Consider the following 20,810-nt stretch of genomic DNA (forward strand, 5'->3'; position numbering starts at 1 on the left):
TAAATATCAACGAAAAGATGACCCGAGCTTTTACTCCGAGGAGGAGCAAAAAATTCTATTTCGTGCATATAAATGAAAATTTATTAGAGATGAATGAAAATACGCCCGTCAGGGATGAAATTTTTGTTTTTCAAATTGAATTTCCATGCTCGGATCACCTCCGCTCGCCTCATCGATTTACCGTCGCCAGCTGACGATAATTCCCGGGCGGTTGAAATTAGGCGTCTGTTTAATACAAACGACGCAACGCCTATTCTGATATCGTTAATTCAACGAGTGGGATGTAATTAAGACGCTTATTCTCCGGGGGGAGGGGGGGGGGGGGGAGAGAAAGTAGAACGTTTTCGCTCGTTTCGTAGCTAACCCGAGACCTCCGCAGGCGTTACACCCTGCGTAACGTAACTACATACGATTTTGTTTGCACCGCGAGTATACATGTATAATATATATAAACGCGGAGAGCAGCACGCCCATCGAGGGAGAAATGAGTATAAAAGGAAGTGAAACGACGTGACGCGAAGTAGTCGTATGTGTACACGTGTGTACGTACGTACGTACGTTCGACCATAACTCAAGTCCGTAATAAATAGAAAACGTCGACGTTGCGAGTCGTGGAAAGTCAGAGTGTCGGACTCCGCGAGGGGGGGGGGGGGGGGGGGGTTCCTCGGAGTCCGCGGGATATAGTTACCCGCCGTTTTAATAGTAACGAGTCACGAGATCCGACGATCCGTCAAGTCGTCAGGTGGTTTCGTTCCGAATAGCCGGTTATTAAAAAAAATTATGTGATTATATTCCGGCGCGGCCGAGCTCTACCGATGAACATTTTATTTCTCGGTAGAACCCCGGACGACCGCGAGACCATTTTCGCCGGCGCGGTGTGAGCGAAAATAAATAAATTAATGAATAAATGAATAAATCGCCGAATGATAATTGAACGAATTTCCAAATCGTTTGATTAAATATTTGCTCTGTATATATTAAGCGCGACGTTAAAGGGTGACGCGTGATACAACCTCTTCGATAGAAAACACATACAGCAACGTCGGAGGTGGCTGCGTGGTGTTGACTTTATTCAAATTACGTCATGGCACTTGCTCCGAGCGTGTTCCGTACCGAGTAACGCGAGGTTGTCTTGTTTACTTGAAAATTTTCGAAGCCCGAATTCTCCCCGTTGCGCTCACCCCTCCCCCCCCCCCCCCCCCCTTGCAGAACCGGATCCTCCGAGAATTCTTAAGTTAATAGTTTTACAAGCCCCGGCCCCTCCATCTGAGATGCTCTCATCGCTGGTTCGGGAGGAAAAAATTTACGAGCACGTTTTCCTTTCATCCTCAAACCACTTATCCGCATGGCAACGAAAACGATTTCCGAAATTTCGTTTGATTTTTTTTCTCCGCTCTTTTTCCGGTTCCTCGTTCACTCACCCGGTGTTCGAGCCTCTTCAACGATTGCTCGGGATTCCTTTCGCCCTTCGTCCTACGAAGGAGGACGGCGACCTTGAACGATTTTTCCACCCACACCTATCCGCCGGTTTTTGAGGTGACCGGTGAATATTGGGCGGCGTTTCGTCTGGCTCTCACCGGTGACTGATTAATCCGTTAACCACCCGGTTGAGTTTCCTCGATACACCCGCAGTCGATCAGCCGACCGCAAGGACCTGCTGCGGAAGACGTCCTCCCAGCGAAGACGTATGGATAACAACGGACACAAACTGGGTACCTATCCTATACGTATAACGTGTACGTAATACGTCTCCTCGCCGAATCGTTATTCGTTTCGTTTGGGCGAATTTTTTCCTTCGCTTTTTTTACCCCGGATGAAGCGTGGAAGGAGAGGTTGAATTACGCGAGGATCGGAAGAGGGCGGTAAAAACGTAGGGAAATTTGTTAATATTAAGGAATCAATTATTCCCGACGTTGAAATAAATCCTTACGGTGTATACGTGTATTCGAACGAGGAATCTCTACCCAGCGGGCACGCTATATACGCATACGCGGGCACTCCACTCGGTTTATCATTCTCCCTTTCCACTTCGTTCGGTATTTAATCTTTATTCAAGACCTGAGAGGCTGTTACCGCTGCTGGTACTGTCGGCGGTGGTATACATATACATGGAGCGCTGTTGCACAAGGGGAGAATCGGTGGTAGATCGAAAGCGTCGCGACGCCCGACGTTCAACGTCTGCCACGTTTATCTCCGTCCGACTCTCGCGAAAATTTCCAACCTCGGTATCCCCGTGTAACGCCGAATAATAATCCTTCCACATTCGAATAAATTTCATTATAACTAGCGAAAAGGAAAACCCCCTGCAGCGTATATATTTTTCTTACCTATACGGAGAAACCAGCTGATGACAATTTTGGCTCTGGTACAAAATATTTCTGCAACAATATGACGGGTGTTCGATCTGTTTGAATTCTTGAGATCTTGGTATCGAAAGCTCGGTATTTGCGGAACTACGATTGTCTCCCTTATTTCGGTGAGGGGAAAATCCAGCGGCGGTATTACCAGAAAAATAAGAAGCCCTGAGCCTATATCTAGATATAGCTTTCAATATCGACTATTCGCTATTCGGTACAGTGGAAGTTGCCTCGGCATTCTCCGTGTAACAAATGGATGAAAACGAGGTGGAACAGGCGGTGAATAGAAAAAGGCGTATCGAGTTCCGAAAGCGAAGAATATACAGTCCCGAGGTGTCGACGAAGAATGGCCCTCCGTGGGGAGTCTTTGTGGCGTGAGTGTTTTCATAATTTCTCCCGAAAAACCGCTTTTCCTCTGCAATGATGAAAAGGGAAAAGAATAACACCGTTAATTCAACCTCTCCGTGTAGTCGGATTTCCTCGCGGCAGTCGCGCATTGTACTAAAATCTCTTCGGCTGATAAATAAATTCCACGATTGAAATTCGTGGATTCTCATCGTGCGACGATAAAACTCCGAATCGATGTGCGAAAATATGCAATAAATAGAAAATAACGTCAAAGACTAGGGGAAAAATGGAATTACCCCGTTTTCAGCGTTCGCTTCTCCCGCTCCGCATTTTTCTTTTTCTTCTTCTTCCTTTTTTTCTTTTTTTTTTTCGTTTTTTTTTCTTTCTCCGAACACCGAGAGAAACTGCAGGCTGGGTCGGGAGAGTCGGATAAAGGACGACAAGCTGACACAGCTCGCCTCCTCCCCGCAGTCCGAAGGTCGACAGAAACGACCCTCTGCAGCATCCTCCGCAACCTCTGGCCAGAAAACCGATTCCATTGAGCAGCTGGATAGTTGATAAACCAGTTTCTCCCTCCTCCGTATGGCGGAATTCTCTCTTCTGCGCCGGAACCCTCTTTAATCTTTGGTTCGTTGGCATGCCTCGCAAGCTAACAATACATCACTGATAACAATCATGCTAAGGAGATCGTCGTCTGACCAACGCTGAAATTCTCTCCACTTTATTCTTTCCTCGTTCGTTTGTCCCTGCAACCTCTTTCTATTTCGGGTGGGGGGGAGGGGGGGGGGGGAGGGGGAAGAAAGAAAGAGGAGAGCTAGCTCGTTTTCGGGCATTCGTGCAGAGCCGTGAGTTTGTTTCTCCGCTTTTTCGTTCACAAAGACGTTTAACAGAGCGCGAGAGAAGAGAAAAGAAAGAACCGAACAAATAGAAAGAAAACAAAAAAAAACAAACAAACAAACAAACAAAATGGAAAGAAAGTGAAAAAGGGAAAATGAAAGATAATAAAGGAGCGCGAGCCGGCGTGCTGCGGGCCCTCCTCGGTGACGACGCGGTGTCGTCGGGTGGGAGGCGAAAAATCGTAAAGAAAATGTTACTCTTTGGTCAGAGTTCGAGTTCCTTCTACTTGTATATTTCCCTTTGTCGCCCGTATATCGGCTCTCGGAGTTCTCTCTCAAGGACGCACTGACTTTGACCCTCTCCATCTGCGATATATCTCTCGATTTTCTACGCGTCATACATACATATACAAAATTCCCGTGTTACGTACGTACACCGTACGTATAAGGGTTGAATTTTGGTTCGCTGATTTCCCGGATTCGGAGAATGCCGTCGCTCCTTTTCGGAGGACGCGTAGAACCAGCGAGAGGAAATTAACCGATCGACTTTTCTCCTCCACATAAATTCTATATCGATGAAAATGACGACTGCCATGTTGAGAGGGTTGAAAGTATGAAATAATACATTCAAATTTATCATTACAACTATAACTGCAACGTGCGCGCTGGTCGAACACGAGGATATAAATAACATGTGAAAGCAAAACGGGATAGAAAAAAAAAAGAGATTCGTATTTTCTATTTCAGCAGACCGTTTTTAACCGCTCCGCATTATACATATTGCGCGGCGATACGCGCGTGCAGTGAAAAGTCAGATGAAAAAAATTAAAAAAAAACACAAATAATTATTTTCCGATAAATATTATAAATTCGAATTTCGCCCGACTGCGATAGCCAGATTACGCACTGATCCCGTGCACCCGAATCAAATTTCACGGCTAAAATTCCGCATCGATTTTTGACCAGCGGAGCGTACAATTTTTACGACTAATAGTTATTCCGTTATCGTTTATCGTTTACCAATAAATCGCGTCGTTTCATATCCACCGCACCGCACCCCCCCTCCCCACCTCCGTCCAGAGTCAAGTATTTCCATTTTACGCTTTGAAGAAGAAAAGGGACATCCCGTCTAGCGTGAAAAGTAAAACGATTGACATTTCTTATTCGAATCTTTACGAACGCACGAGACTCGAGCTGAATATAAAAGCTGAAGATTCACGACTCACGCCATTCGGGTGCAGGTCTTGCACGTGACTTTGACGTTCAGCGACTTAAGCCGCGCTATTACCACGCCACCTTTTATACGGCGATCGCTCCAGAAACGATCGTATGTATAAATTACGCGTTGAGTAAATTAGTCAAATGTCGTCGTTTCGGGCGTTTAGGACCCACCACCGCGTAACCGCACAGTGCATGATAATTTCAACAATGGCCTCACGTGCCGAAAGTATTTCTTATATTCACGCACGAAATTCGGTTGAAAGCCATCAACGGCGATCCTAACACCCCATACCCATCGACGGCCGTTTCGTTACCGTCCAGCAATTCAAACTTTCTCACGAGGGAATTTTTCTCGAACTCGAGCAGTGAAAATGGCCAACGTTACATCACCGCATTTTGGAAGGCGTATAGAAGAAAAAAAGAAAAAAAAAAAGAAAAACAACCTCTGACAAATTCGAAAAGCTTTGCGAGGAGGTGGTAATTTTTTCTCACTTCTTTCTTCGCCTGGTTTTTTTTATTTTTTTGTTTTTTCATTTTTGTTTTTCGTACCCTTTATTTTTTGCTTTTGAATCGCGCGCCCTGTTTCCACCTAATAGACTTTCACGAGGACGTACAACCGTCGTTGTTTTTTACGAGAACGACTACGTCAACCTATACGGCGTACATGCCTATACTTAGCATGTTAGTAGTCCGTCCGACTTTTGGGTTACGACGCATTCGAAATATTGCTAAAAAGCTCGCGAGATGAAGGAATTTTTAGTATACCGCTCTAAAAGCTCTGAAGGTAATTAAATTAGCCGGTCGAAAAAATTTTCTATCGAATCTCCATTTTAATATAGTTTTACAGAGAATTGAGAGAATCAATTATTCAATATCGCTACACAAGATTGATGAAACGATTGCCAAAGCCATCCGTTTCCATCGATTATCGGTAATACTATAATGATAATGCAGATATTACTTTATCCTCCCTTTTCCACCCCGATCATTGATGATGTATATTCACAGAATCGTATAGCGAATCATGCAGGATATGGAATATTACATATAGGTATAATACATCGACGGACGTGTACACGTTGCCATATAAAATGTCAACGAAATATTAACCACGAAAATCGCCGATCGGCCAAAAGCGATGGGTTATCCCTATGGATTTTAAGATCGGTCGTCGACGCGGGGAAATGTCTCGTGAAAAAAAGTTTTCATCTATCCGCTGATTTTTTTTTTTTTTTTTACTTCCATTTTATCTTTTTCGACGGAACCCTTCTTTTTCAGAGGTATATATATAGGTACTGGAGATGGTGGGGGAGGGGGAGAAAAAAGGGAACAAAGAAATTTTCACCTTCCTCGTCACTTTCTTCCCGATCCCAGAGGACCTCGATACGCGAAAACAGTCAATTTCTACCTACGGCCACCCCTCCCTCCCTCTTTTCGAACACCCTTCTCTCTCTGTTTTTTTTTTTTTTTACTTTTTCCTTTTTCCAAATTCTCACGGGAAAAATTATCTCTAATCGTTACCGGCCAGAAAATTGGATGGCTCCCGCTACACGCCTGCATTGAATTCCGTTTCGTGACGCGCGCACGTGATCTCAGAACGGGGATGAAAAATCTGAAAGATTATAGATTTTCGATAGGGATATTTTTGTTTCTGTCCTTCGGTGAACCTGACGCAGTTACGTAATAAGCAATCGGCGGTTCACCTCTGAGCGGTAAAGGAAGTTTAATATTTTTTATCTCTCCGTTCGGTAGGGGGTCGGTACCGATTGGTCAGAAATACCGGGGGACTCGACGGACCCGCAATAGGATCCAATATGCCGTGAAACCGGCTCCGCTAATCCTTGACTGGGTATTTCGAGCGTCTCAGGAGTCATTCGGTTTTACGAGCGTTGTGCTGTTGCTTAATCCAAGAAGAGGATCATCCCGATACGGTGTCTACCTATTGCAGTTCTGCACGTTTTATACCCTCGCGCAGAAATTATACAGAACATAGAATTCCGAATGGTATATATTTATTTGTCGAGTCCTTCGACGCCCGAAAGATCGATCGCGATATATTATTACCCGCGAATTTTGATCGATGGGGAATTTCAATTGCAGTGTAATAAAATGGAGGGCGAAAATTAGATCGCCGTGTAACGATAAATGAAATGTTTTCCGCGATACGGTAAAACAAATATGCGATAAAAATAAATAGAAAAAAAAAAAAAAAAAAAAAAAAAAAAAAACGACAACTCTCTTCCAATTTAGAGTGGAAATAAAAATTCAAATTACCTAGTTCCACCTGCGGCCCACGCCCTTTCGCTAGACTAGTTAAACTCACCGGGGTTCGCGTGCAGTTGTTTATGTGGGATGAATGTATATACGTATATATACACAATAGGCGGTGCGCATAGAACGGTCAATACAGAGATGGAGTTCCTGTTGCCCTCGGTGATTCACAACTGAGCCGGGAACCGAAAACAGTGGTCGGTCGGTCGGTCGGTTCGGATGGTTTGTCGGTTGGTTTGTTATATATTTTACTACCCTCGGTAGTAATTGTTGTTGCCTCGTTTTGATAGGATCATAAATTGCGCGAATTGTATGTGTGAAACTGGCGTGTTTAGGTGTTCGGGAATCGGTCGGGTAACGGGACACCGAATAATAACTATTCGCGTGTGGACCGCCCCGCGACAACTACACGCTCCGCGTTACGCGCCACCCCTGAAACAAACTTGTACGTCACCCCCCGCGAACCCTGCCTAAAGTAATAAAAAATAAAACCACGATAACAATCGTGAAAAAAAGGCTTCTTTTTGATCACCCCGATACCCCCTCGCGACATCCGTGTAGTTACGTGTGTCATCCCCGTCATCCCCCGACTCACCCCTCGCACATCGACCGCGAATTCGACGCCGCTTCATCGTTATCGCGTGCTCGACGAATCCCCTTTCTATTTTTATGTAACGATCATCGTCGCCGTTACGACATCTCAATATGCTCTAAAAAAAAAAAAAGCTGGGGAGAAATATATTTTTTCCTTATACACGGAGCATTTTTATCGCCTTCTCTTTCTTTCTTTTTTTTTTTTTTTTTTTTTCTTTCAACGAGAAAACCAGAAAAATTATCTCGACTTTTTCCCACGTTTACCGTGTGACGTGAACCGATTACTCTTTTTAGCATAAACCGCGATCTCGATGAGAAATATCGTTATGCTCAAAGCGTGACCGAGCAACAGTAGGAAGAAACTTGGACTGAGGTGTAGAATGTCCAGTTCGTTTGACCTGCTGATGTCGACCATAGGATAGGAACCGTTGACGTTTTTGCCCGCCCAGTGATTGACCAGACCGCCTTCCGTGAGACGGGAGACCTTGGCGTTGATTTGGTCCAGGTAAGGCAAGCCCTTCCAAACCACCAGGGATATAGGATAGGCTGCTATGATCTCGTTGAGTTTGTGGGGGTCGTAGGGACCGGGGTGATACTGAACGTGTGAAATTTTCATTTCCACCACCAGAGCCATACTGGTGTTTTTACCGATCTTCATGTCCTCCGCCACCTGTTCGTACTCCATCTGACTGAGAACTTGATATTTGTCGTAAATTTTTTGGCTTATCTCGGTGTCGTCGTTCTTGAAGAGATCCCGGTGGCGAGCGGTACCGCCGAAAGTAATCCCGGAGCTAGCGAGTTCTTCCATCGTCTCGATCGTTTGATAATTTGTATTCATGAGTTGCCCGGCCAGAGAAGCCAAATAACTTTGGGTTATCACATAGCCGAATAACACCCATGAGGCAAATTGGATCCTATTCGACAAACTCGTCGGTTGCCGGGGCAACGCTATGCCCAATACAAGACCGAAGACGTCCAAAATCGATAAGTTTTTGAACAACAGGATCCTCAGAAGACCGGCTAAAATCAACAATCCGATCACAGCGTACCACACTCTCGGTCTCAACGGCGTCACCAATCCCAAAAGACTGAAACCTGGTCTGGAAGGCACCAGCCACACTATCTGCTCCTGTTCGTAGGGGATGCTGTACTCCACCGTGTCCGAATCACCCCAGTACATTCCGCAAAATACCACGTCGCTGCCGTCGGGATCGTCCAGAATAGCCACCAGGTCGTCGTACACGCTGTCGTTGTTGTCGTCGTTGATGTTCATCCTGTTCAAGTTCAGTCCCAAGTCGAAGGCCACGGTTTCGAAGAGATCACCTTCCATACCGACGACCACTTCGCGACCCTCTTCTTCCGCAACGTCGGCGTAGGGGGGACAATCGAATACGGTGATGTTTATTCTGCAGTGATTCAACATCACCTCGTGAAATATCAGCTCGTTGCTCTCCCTGTCCAAGCGGCTGCAATCTCCCAGTATTTCCGGTAGCGCCGGTACCCTCCACGCCTCAGCTTTGAAAGCGTAGCTTCCGGCGACGAGGTGTTTTTCGGCGACCGGTGCCACTATCACTGCGGTGGCAATCCACATCGCCCATAGGGCTTCCACCACTTGGTTCGCTTCCGTCAGAAAGCCAGTCTCGTTCTCGTAGGAAGTCACCAGACACACGACGAATCTGCATCTCGGGGCGCACAGATTGTTCAGATCGTTTATGGAAGCGAAGTCCGTGGAGTTGCGAATCAATACGACGGCGCTGTGAGCCGTCTGGTAAATCGACTCGTTGGCGAAATTCTCCGCTACCGAATAAGTGACCACTTCCTCCTGGAGTCCGGAGAATAATGTTTCCGACAATCCGTGGATGTCCAGAAAACTCGGCAGCAGAACCGGAACTCTTTCCTCGTTGACGAACCAGCCTTTGGCTATGCTCCGCACGCACGTCACCATCGGATGTAGTTTAGCGAGCTCGCGAGCCCTCTCCGTCGCGTCCGCGTAATTCCGTTCAAGGGTCATCGGCGACGAGACGATGCTCTCGCTGGTAATGATCTCACCGTATATCCACAACGAACAATAAATCCACGAGAAGTTGTTCATGACGAGCGTGGAGAAATATTCCGGTGAACCTGCTACCGTTTTCGTCGGGCGAAACCCGAATGTTCGAATGTCGATGAAATACGAACGTTGATCGCTACCCCGTGTAACGTGTACAGTTAATACTCTCGTAACCGATGTTAAAAAATGATTGTCATTCTTATCTATATACGTATATAGACGGGGGAGTTATGCACGCAATAAAGCGTGCAGATACATTCACGTGCAGCTATTACACCCCGTGGAGATGAAATTTATGGCTACATTTACGGTCATTTTGTTATGGTAACCTTGAATCGGTCACAGAACGATCAGATCGTTTTCATTTCCATGTAAATATTATACGTATCCCAACAGTCAGATAACGGTCGTACTTTATTTAAATTTCTTTCTTTCGTTTTTTTTTGTTTTTTTCGTTTTTTTCCTTCATTTTTCGTGACTCTTCGTTTTGTGAATAACGCGTGGAAATTGATGGCCAGGGAGAAGGAGCGACGAGGAGCTCTGAAAAGCTTTTTGTGCGACCGTGCTTTGGGTAATCATTTTTGGACTCGGTGGACGTAGCTTTTAAACACGGTTTTATAGATGGAATTATCCGCGTGTTTATCGGGTCTCTTTATCCGTCGCCTTTTAGCGAGCGCGGAGGGTGGGAAATTCTGAAATTTTCGATCGAAATCGTCGGCGAATTTTTGAACATCTGGTTACATTTGTGTTGCAGAGCTTTCGTCCGGATCCTGTGCGTTTGCTGCCCGCGAAGAATGAGGCGTCGTTACCAGCCAGCGTTCAGGTGCAAACCTAGTCAGGTGAGTTATCGTACTTCATTTATTTAGCACCCGGAAAATCAATGTTGCAATCAAGAGCTGCTGTCGATAGTTTATTAGCTTGTTTCATTTCATTGCCGCATTGTGTGATCGTTGTACCAAATATATATTCGCTCCGCATACAGACAGCCGACACGGACGCACGAATACCTCCGCATCGGTGTACCGACAATGTCGTCCTAATTTTTTCATAGATTCCAGAAACGGAAGTCGCGCGTACGTTGGCAACAGGGGAAAACACGTCTGACAAAATGTTTGTTGAAATCCCTTTGGATTTTCACTTGTTCTAACGCCCGCCGTGTGTTCATTCGATTCCGATTTATTTTATTTCGTTCAATTCTCGTCGTTCGTCGCTCGATATTGATAGAGCATTTTTCGATGAAAAATATTCAAATTTCATCCGACCGGCTCTTGGGCCCGGTTATTTTATATTTCCGGGTAGAAGGTGAAAGCCGCCGTAGCTTTTTAATGTTATTTTCACGGTACGCAAAAATTATTCGATGCTTTGTTCACCGAGTAGGTCGTCGTTAAACTTGTTTTCCAAGTTCGGAGTCGCTTAATTAAACTACGAACGAATGAACCTCCGCTCAGCTTTGTTCGATTAAACAACGCTGGTTTAATGTTTGAAAACGATAAAATAAAATACATCGGCTAGGATCACCGTGTTCGCGGTTCGACGCTCCGCGAATGAAAAAATAAAACAAAACAAAGAAAATTGCAGAGAAAAGAAAACGAAAGTAATTAAAGTGTGCTTTCAAAAAAATAATTGAGATAAAAGAAATTAATAATGACTCGCTGAGGTGTGCGAAGGTGTGTACGGGAGAAGGGGAGAAGGATGAATCAAAATGGAATCGGTAATTAAAAACAAAAGAATTCAACTAGGAAAAGGTCGTGGACAAAACAAATATTTGTATATTCAGAGGGACAAATGTCGAAATGAGAGGAAAACTGACTGTTTCAAAATGAATTCCTTACGGCCAACTTTTATACCTCGAACGAAGATTTCCTTCTCTTTTTACTCAATTTCGCGGCAAGATCAAAGGAATACGAGGCACCTGATGGAAAATGTAACGACATGAAACGTTCGTCGAAATACGAGACGATCTTACTCACGACTCAACGAACGTTTCTCACGTATAACCTTCGCGATAAACTTCCCTCCCCTCCCCCCCCCCCCTGTATGTGAAAATACTCGCAAAATGAATAAGTTATTTATCAGAAGTCGAGAATTCTTTTCGCTTTTTTGAAACTTTATCCGATACCTGAAAAGCAACGACGACGAGATCAGATGATAAATTTTTGCGGAGCCAATTAGAGAGATAAAATTTCAAATTCCCTCCTTCTTTGAAATTCGCGATTCTCGCGGGCGCACCGTACGTTATACACGTCTAGCAGATGCCCACCGTTACGGCAGCGCAGATAAAATTATACCTACACAGAAATTTTTCCAAAGGTATTTCGGTAGATTTTTTTAATATCAGCGGTAATATTTCACTCGCACAATATATATATACATATATATATATATATATAACAACGCGTACGGAATTCGAGCGAAAAAAAAGCTAATTGCAAGAAATTAACGAGTCTGGTTACAACCACCCACGAGATTTCGTACGACTCCGTGCAAACAAAAGGAAACTCTGCTCATAATTATTATAACCTGCATTCTCTGCCGCCGCATCCTTCCACCTACACGTGTATAATAACACCGTACCGCCCACCGTTCCAACGGAAACTAGTCAAATATTTTAGCTAAGATTTTTTCCCTAAAAAAAAACGATCGTCCAAACGGTGACCTTCCGCTCTACCGTCAAGGTCGCTCCATCCGCAGTGCAACTCTGCACATGCTGTTCCTTTTTTTTTCCCCACCAGAAACTTTTTTATTTTTCTTCCCTCCCCTAACGTAGTTCGAAAAATTAGCGATTCGATGCTCGAGTGGTTCGTAGCCTGTGATAGTCCGGCGGCAGATTCTCGTGGGGTAAACTAGGCACGTAATCAGAATAAAACGGATAGAAATAAAGGAGGGGAAAGAAAGTAGGGCAGATACACACCAAACCAACAAATCGTCATTATACGGAGGGTGATATATTACGCCTTATGGCGCGGGGGAGGCTGACCAGTCGTTTTCAAGAGGGCCCATATAACACGAGTATAAAGCTAACTAAGGATTTATAGGGTCCCCTCGCAAGGCCTAGCCAAGGTGTCCTGAAAATTCGCCCCTCGCCCTCAGCCGCCACGGTGGCTTCACCCGACACTCTTATTTCTAGCTCTTTTCGGGGTTCGCGACGTAATTACTACGAATGGCTGCCCCCTTTTGCCGTACAAACGCTACGTTGGTCTCGAGGATGTATGGAACCACCCCACGTGGAGGGGGAGGAAGGGGGGAATCGCAAAAGCATGAAAATATTCAGAGTCGAGAATCATCGATTGGTCGTACGCGTGGCGGCTTTTCCTCTTCTCTCGGGATTTGAAAAAAAATATATAAAAGGGGCTGATGGTGGAAAGCCCGAGGGCGGGGGTGACGCGTGGGGCCTAGCTGAGGGATGGAGATCACATAATCCCGCGCGGCCCGGCTACCAGGAAAAGGGTCATCTTGACGGTCAGGGTAACTCTTCCCGAGAGACATGTTTCGGGGATCGCGTATTAAAGAGGGAATCAAATTTCAAACACGCGCACCGCCTCTTAATTCCGACGGAAATATTTGCCTGCCCCGACATCCGACGCTGAAAATTTTTTAGTTTTCAGAGAAAAAAAAAAGAAAGTAAACGAATAGCCGGAGGGGGAAGATCTTGCGGCGAAATGATTTTGCCGAGGTAGGAAATTTTATCGGGGAGAATTTCGATGATTTGTTTTTCGTTTCTTACTCCTCGGTGAGCTGAAAAACTAAAAACGGTTTCCACCGCAACTTGAAGTTACAACGCGAGATGTACGAGCCGGTAGTTTCGCCGCTGTTCCGAGCTACCAGAATCATGGGGGGAGGGGGTGTCTAGCATCTCTTTGCCTAATGCACAATTTAATTACCGTTGTTAAAACTTATGACGGTTTTATACAGCTATCTCGTTATATTTCGTACGAGAGATCATCAAGAGGATCGCTACCACGTGATACGATGAAATTCCAACCTTATATATTATACCTTAGCTGTTGGTAGCTACAGGAATAATAATATAATTGCAGCGACGACGTTCAGAATTATTTGACGAAAGAGTGTAAAATGAAGACAAAACAATCCCGAGTACGATTCGACAAAAAATTATCATCGAACGACCGCGTTTTGTTCGCTGATTAAAAGAGAAATTCATAGATAAATTTTCGAACAAGTTTTCGTCCACGAATACCCTAGTGCCCCCTCAGATAAATAGGAATAGCAGCATCGATGTTTGTGACAAGAGCAAAAGTTCCGTTGGAGGGATGCGAAGGTAATGGGCAGAAAAATGATGTCGCGTCGAGCGATTTGTACCCTAACAAATACGCTTGTACTCTATACCTGTATATAACGTCTCAAACATACGTCGCTCCCTCATTTTCTCTTCACCTTTCCAGCTTTCTATGTATTTTTTTGTTTTTTTTTTTCGGTTAGCTAGCTATACGGGATTCTACATCGAACGTACCGCGTACGTTATACGGGTGAACGACCGAAGGGCTTATTTTCTTTACGGATGATATATTTTCCTCCATTTTACCGAAAACGATTCTTTACGATGACTAATGCTTCGGTTGCGGTCCGTCAGGACGCGAACATCGCGCAGCCACCTTTTTCCAAAATTTAACTTTTCCGTTAGCTCCTTTGCCTTTTTTTTTCCTTCTTTTAGAGATTTGTTTCTTTTTCTCTTCGAGTTATTCGTTCTTTTCTCCGCTTGAATATATCCCCATTTTTTGTTTTGGTCTTCGGCTGTTACAGACCGATGAATTCCTCCGCGATTTTTTCTCGGATATCAAAAACGGATATAAACGAGCCCCGGAACCGCAACTTGGCGGCACGCGATTTTTACTAGCGTCTATATGCTCGGCGGTGTAAACCGATAGATAACTCAGTTCGGTTTCTGTAATATAGGAAAATGAAGCGATAGAAGAAGGAAGGCAAAAAAGAAAAAAAAAAAAAGAAAAGAAAAAGAAAAAGTGAAAAATAAATAAATATAAAGCCCGTTTGGATCGCTGGCGAGCGGTGAGCGCGAAATTCGATAAGCGCAAAATGCACGAGTTATCTCACCTATAGCTCTCGACTCCGACGCCCTGAGGTAGACAGCGCTCGTCAATATCTCGTTACTCGGCGTCTTGCCAAGGGGGTAGAATCCGGGCGGCGAAGCATTAGATATGAAAATAGAAAGCAAAAATCAACGAAAAAGTATAAATAAATTACGTCGTACATTCCCGAGTTTAGAAATGAAATGAAAAAGGGAGAAAACGCGAACGACGCGAGGAGATTCGAGAAATAAGCTGTTGGACTCGACGGTTTCAATTAACATTTTTCGCGGGGGAGTGGCAGCGTTGTTCCCGGTCGAAGAACGAAGGAGGGAAAAAAGGAGCGGACGGGGACGAAGTCCGGTGGTCGGTCGTTCGCGTTGAACGTTGTCGAGGTTGTCGGGGAGGCCGGAAATTGCCACTCTTTCGCTTCAACGGTTATTTAACGGTTACGGACGAAAGTCCAGATATTTCAGGGGCGCGGGAGACACGGGGTAATTCAACTCGGGATAATACAGGGACGAAATGCGAAGCAACGAACTACGTCTCTGTCCTTTACATCTGTTTCGCCAATAACATTAGGTAGTGCACGTTCCGTTATTAATTCGCAAGACCGGTATCGATTGTCGAATGTTCGGTAATTTTTTGAATTCGGAAAAGGACGAGAAGAAAGAAAACTATGAGATGTCGCGATCCCTTGTTGCTGACCTCGTGGTAACTTCCGACGGTTGTGGTTGCGTGCAAAAAAAAAATAATAGAGTTGAAAAAGAAAGAAAGAGAAAAAAAAAAGAACGAGAAGAGAATGTATATCGTTCATCCCCTCACCCACTGACCTTAATAAATAAATAATCCAACAGCTGTGGCATTGTTCCCCGTCTTTGACGGACGTGATCACGTCTTCACTTTTGCAGAAATTCTCTTCGAGGAAATACTACTCTACGTATTCGCTCCACCAAGTCCGAAGCAGCCGAGAGAATTCTTGCGAACAGACCTACATTTAGAGATGCTACGACATCGGAAGTTGCTCCTCTTCGTCCTCGTATAATTCGGCTAGAAGAGAAAAAAAAATAATAAAAAAATAACAAATCACTATTTCCCCCAAACACGATCTGTGTATCCAATCGACACTCCGCTGTAAAATCCTCGGTCTCCGTTTTAGCCGGCGGACATCGGTAGATATATTTTCGGTGGCAGGGTGTAAAATTTCAAACTTCGTGTCCGGCCGATCTATCAACTAATTCTTACGAATGACTCAATGACCATACCCATGTACACACATATGCATTATACATTACAATTAGACTAATTGTTATACGTAGAGTTTTGAATATAGGTAGATATGTACGTGTAATTGAATGAAAGAAAAAAAGAAAGAAGGAATGTCATCCACAGTAATTGATTGTAAACTGGCAATCGATATCTCGATTCGATATAATATATCCCTTCGTAGTATCGTGTCGCTGTATCCTTTACCCGAAGGTACATATATATGAATAATTGGTAAAGTCGTCGTCGTCGTCGTCGTCGTCGTAATTCTGTCCCCGCATATAACACGCCCTGCCACTGTTCGATGTGAATCCTTGAGCTTGACACGGACGACGATGTAACGAAAATTTCGAATACAAAAGTGACAGAGAAAATGGAAATATATCGGTTCATGTATATGATTTAATTGTCAGCTCACCCGACAGTCACGATACACCTGATGATCCTATTCCATATGAAGATAGATAAAAATTGTAATTATTTTAGCGACAGAAATTTTTTGGTGAAAATCCATTTTTTACACAGAGAAATTTTCCACGTTTCTATCACGACGTATGTAACATCGTTCGTCACCGACGCAACTATGATATGGTATACAATACGTTAAATGTGTCTCGATAAATTAAAATTAAAGTTCACGTTGTCACGAAATGCAGACTAGTTTATCAGAAGTATACGATCAGAGAAAAACCAAAAAACCAAAAAATCAAAAAGAAAGAAAGAAGCCGATATTAAAAACCCAAATAACGAGACAACCAGTTGTAAGGTACGTCCATTTTCTTCCCTAATTCACCGTACTGTATCTTCACGATTCAATTTTTCTCCCACTGCGACACATTACTCAACACTCGACAAAACACCAATTTCTTCTGTCAATCCACCCAAGTTCACCCGATCACAGATCAAACACAACCGATACTCGATGTAGAATTGGGTCCGACGCACGCTCCGTAGTCTTTAATTATTGTCAGTTTCGTGTCACTTTGCTCGCTAGAAAATTAATTGATGTTACCGGCTATTTTATGACGTTACACGCTCGTTGAACGTTTTACGATTCGCTTGATTTTAATAATATTATACCCGTATGTTACACAGTTGGCACCGTTTACTCGATCAGTTACACCACGGCACCACCCCCGTCCCTTGAATGGCACTTGCACATCACGACGTAGAACGTATTGGATTATTTACACGTGCATTTATACCTATATGGGTGTGCGATACATACGTTTACGTAGAGTGTGTTATACACTACTCGACCGTTCAGCTTTTGATTCATGCATTGCAGACCGCCGTCAAAAGCGTTCCTTCTTATCTCTCTGTATTCTATCTTTCTCTCTGGTTTTTTTTTCTTCCCCTTATTTTACAAGCCACACATGTGAGGATAGAGTAGACTGCAAGCTCGTAGATTATTTTTCTTCTATTTTTTTTCTCCTCATTTCTGAGATAAAACTGTTCAAGTATCTTATTATTATTTTTTTTTTTCACTTCTTCTGCGTTGAATGTCCAACCTGGAAGAATAATTGATGCGATAAAAAAAATTTTTATATCTTCGAAGTTCGTAAATTTAGCATTTTTATTTGGGCAGCTTTTTCTTTTTATTCCTTGGAAATGTAACTGCGGTATCTGATTCGCGATATCGACCGCCAACGTTTTTTTGGATTTTATTTTTTTCCTTTTTTTTCACAATAGTCTGCACAGATCGATTCGTCTCCACTGTTTAACCTTGAGGAAACGATAATTCTTTAGGTTTCTGAAAAAATTGCAAATATCCTGGGGGTTGCGGGGGAGTTTTTATCGCGAAGTGTTCCGGGAAGAATTTGAGACGCGCGTTACCATCGCTGGTGGGAATTTTTTCTGCTGAAAAACTCGAGCCGTGTTTGAAATTTCAGCAACTCTTAGCTGTATCAGTTTTCACCCGTCGTTTTCTCATTTTTCACTCTCCGTTCCGTTGGCTGGGAGTAAAATACGGCGAGAAAATTGCACGGCAAAAGCTCAATGAAATCGTGTCCAGTCCGTTAAAGTTAAGGTTCTCTAGTCCAACACGGATTTTAACACCTCATACGTATAGTACGTGCAGACTGTATTTCAGGGGGTTACGATGTCATAAGGGAGTGAAAATTTTCCTCTCGTAATATGAAATAGGAAAAATATTAACGATTTTAACTGTCTCGTTCAACTGTTATACGCTTCCCGTTTGACCGAGTGAAAAATAATCCTTGAAAATAATATCGCATATATATATATATATATATACTTTCATCATCCGAACGACCCAGGTATATCTTTGTCGTTAAATTTTTTTTAATTGCCATGATTTCTCCTTGCCGTATTTTTCTTGAAGTTCAGAACCAATCTTCCCGTATCTTTTGAAAACGTTGACACCACGCTAAACGGTTCGCGGACGAACGTAGATCTTTTTATTAAACGGTTTTTTGAGATCACCTTGCTTCTGTCAGGGTTGCAGGTGGCGTTCGGTCTGAACGATAAATCACAAAATGTTGTACGTATGCGGTTGGTGTTTATTGTCTAGGTTATCATCCGTCAAGTCAGGTTTGAGACGATAAAGGATAAGATATCCTGACGCCGCGCAAGATGGCCGACAATTTGGAACGACGTTGACTCTACATCTATTCTGTATATCCCTTCCGTTTCGCGGTTGCGTATTTATTCAATTACGTTAGGTTTTCGATCCGCTGCGATCCGCAGCAGGGGGTGGAGCGTATTTTTAGAGCGATAATTTTCACGTTTTCAACCAAATAAATGGTCGACAAGTGCAAACCCCGAAGTGGGTTTTCATTGTGAAAACGTTTCTGTACGAACGCGTTGCGCGGAGAAACGCAGAACTCGAATCCATCATTGTTTATAACTCACCTTTATTCCCAAGCCTAACATTTATTACCTGCAATATGGCGGAGTCGCTGCTGGCTGTACCTACATTCGTATAAATATTTTTATTTTTACCTCGTGCCATTTTCACTCCGCGGTGTTTCTGGGCAATTTGTTTGCTGTATATCTACGCCGCCGGTTCACCTAGAACGTATTAAATTCATGTGAGCCGTATAGCTTATAATACCGACAGTTTTTACCGAGCAATTTCAGTCGCCGGTCCACGTCGAGGAGCATTAAACCGAAAAACAATAGCACGTAATTTTGCGGTGCAAGCGTAACACACACTTTATGTTATTAAAACTTTCCCCTCTCAATTAATAATAATTCTCATTTTCGAGCTCCGGAGCTAGAAAACGTCTCAAGTTGTCCTCGTTAACGTCGACTCTCTTCTATGCCCCGTATAAAATTCGGCAAATCGGAGAAAATCTTCCGAAACTGATTGAATCGGACGTGGGCGCAGTAGCGAAGGGTAGAAGGTGTACAAAGCAATATAATAGCAGTTGGCATAATTTACGTACAAACGTATAGCGCATGTGATCCGCATTATTGCGTTCGCGGGGAAACTTTTGTAAGTTGTGTTCACCAGAGTGGGACCCGAAGGACGTGGTCACGGGCGTCGCGCTTATAAGTTACAACATTACGTAATATCGGAGGGTGTAAAACGCTCTACGTTTCAAATATCGCAAACGCTACAACCCCTGGAAATGATTTTCATTCGTAACCGATACGGATAATCGTGACCGCGTTACCGTTAAAAAGTAAAATAATCTCGTTCGGTATTTCCAAAATTAATTTCACCTCGCTCGAGTCGATCCATTTTAACGAAACTAATTAAATTTTCCAAAAACTGAATGGATCATTTTTTTTTCCATCCACCTTTCGCAAAATTCGGGTGAAACTCGTCGTGAAAATATCGTAATCATGTCGTTTCGTCTCTGAAGGATTGACCGCGATGATTATTATTATAACGCCTGACGATTCTTCCGCAGAACTTTTGGATTGATGAGGACATTACACGCTGCAATAGTGACGGTCCTCAAACACGGCTGCGGTCTACCTCCACCCTATATACCAACCATAGCGACGCTTTATGCTCCTAATAAATCTAACTGGGTTAATAATGCAGTTGCAGATTTTATCATTCAAATAATCGCATCAACGGCCCTACGCCGTTGACACTGAATTATTACCGTGCATCAGAGCGGGCTGCTATAAAACTGACAATATAGACTCCCTACGTATCCGTATAAAGAAAAATAATCCGTGCGCGCACAGTCGGCTTGTTACCGAGTACGTAATACGCGTTTTTATTATACATAAATATTGTTTTTTGCACACAAATAGCGCACGGTCGAGTACGTACTCAGGTGCGGATGAGGTATCAAATTCGCCGTTCGGATAGAATCAGGATTCGGAGAGCCGGGAGACACTTTGCTACCATTTGTATCTTCTTGTCCCGTTGAAAAGGGGCTGGGGGGGTAGGGTGTGGAGCGAGGGTCCTTTACAAACCGCGAGCTTCAAAGCCACACGCGATACGAAAAGAGCCCGCGACAAGAGAGAGAGAGAGCTACGAGCTTTTACAATGGAGCAAAGTTCGCCCGAGTTTTCCCAAAGAAGGGAATCCGCAAAGTATAATAGCTCGCCGAACTTGGGGAGGGTAAAAAAATTTTTCTATCCCAAAGTTTGATTTTTAGTTTCGAAGGAAAAATCCTTGCTTCGGATCCTCCGCCAGTTGTCTCGCGGATTGATTGGGCCGCCGGGTTCTCTTGATATTCGGGTCGAGGAGGCTCTTCGGGGTACATACATACGAATATATTACGGGGTGTACGTGTAAGCGTACGTACTTCTCGATCTCCGTTGAAACTTTGGCGAGAAATTCTCATTGCCGCAGATCGGGTAAACCTTCGAGTGGTTGAATCGGTCTTGAAAACCG

General features: G+C 43.8%; 2 protein-coding genes and 1 long non-coding RNA gene across 4 annotated transcripts in view; 1 reads left to right on the plus strand and 2 right to left on the minus strand.

Annotated features, from left to right (window-relative positions):
• The window catches only part of LOC105690781 (dopamine receptor 2), a 102,996-nt gene that overhangs the window by 78,290 nt on the left and 3,896 nt on the right, over positions 1 to 20,810 (plus strand). Inside the window, exons 3-4 of one of the 2 annotated variants that reach the window (XM_012408862.3) lie at positions 10,432 to 10,516; positions 15,631 to 19,288. In XM_012408862.3, coding sequence (XP_012264285.1) covers positions 10,432 to 10,516; positions 15,631 to 15,720 — 175 coding nt within the window. In that variant the 3' untranslated portion in view covers positions 15,721 to 19,288. Of the gene's footprint in view, positions 1 to 10,431; positions 10,517 to 15,630; positions 19,289 to 20,810 lie in introns of those variants that run through there. The other variant, XM_048648974.1, reaches the window with a different exon arrangement.
• Positions 1 to 20,810, minus strand: part of LOC125499734 — a 67,223-nt gene that overhangs the window by 44,084 nt on the left and 2,329 nt on the right. Inside the window, exon 2 of the long non-coding RNA XR_007276717.1 lies at positions 14,748 to 15,769. This is a non-coding gene — a long non-coding RNA (uncharacterized LOC125499734). The remainder of the gene's footprint in view (positions 1 to 14,747; positions 15,770 to 20,810) is intronic.
• On the minus strand, positions 2,743 to 10,413 carry LOC112694956 (glutamate receptor 2.5-like). The gene is made up of 2 exons (XM_048648973.1): positions 3,002 to 10,413; positions 2,743 to 2,772 (listed from the first exon to the last, which is right to left on the minus strand). The coding sequence occupies exon 1, from the start codon at positions 9,717 to 9,719 to the stop codon at positions 7,866 to 7,868; it is 1,854 nt and encodes a 617-aa protein (XP_048504930.1). The 5' UTR covers positions 9,720 to 10,413; the 3' UTR covers positions 2,743 to 2,772; positions 3,002 to 7,865.

The sequence above is a fragment of the Athalia rosae genome, chromosome 1 (assembly GCF_917208135.1).
Source record: "Athalia rosae chromosome 1, iyAthRosa1.1, whole genome shotgun sequence".
NCBI classification, from domain to species: Eukaryota; Metazoa; Arthropoda; class Insecta; order Hymenoptera; family Athaliidae; genus Athalia; species Athalia rosae.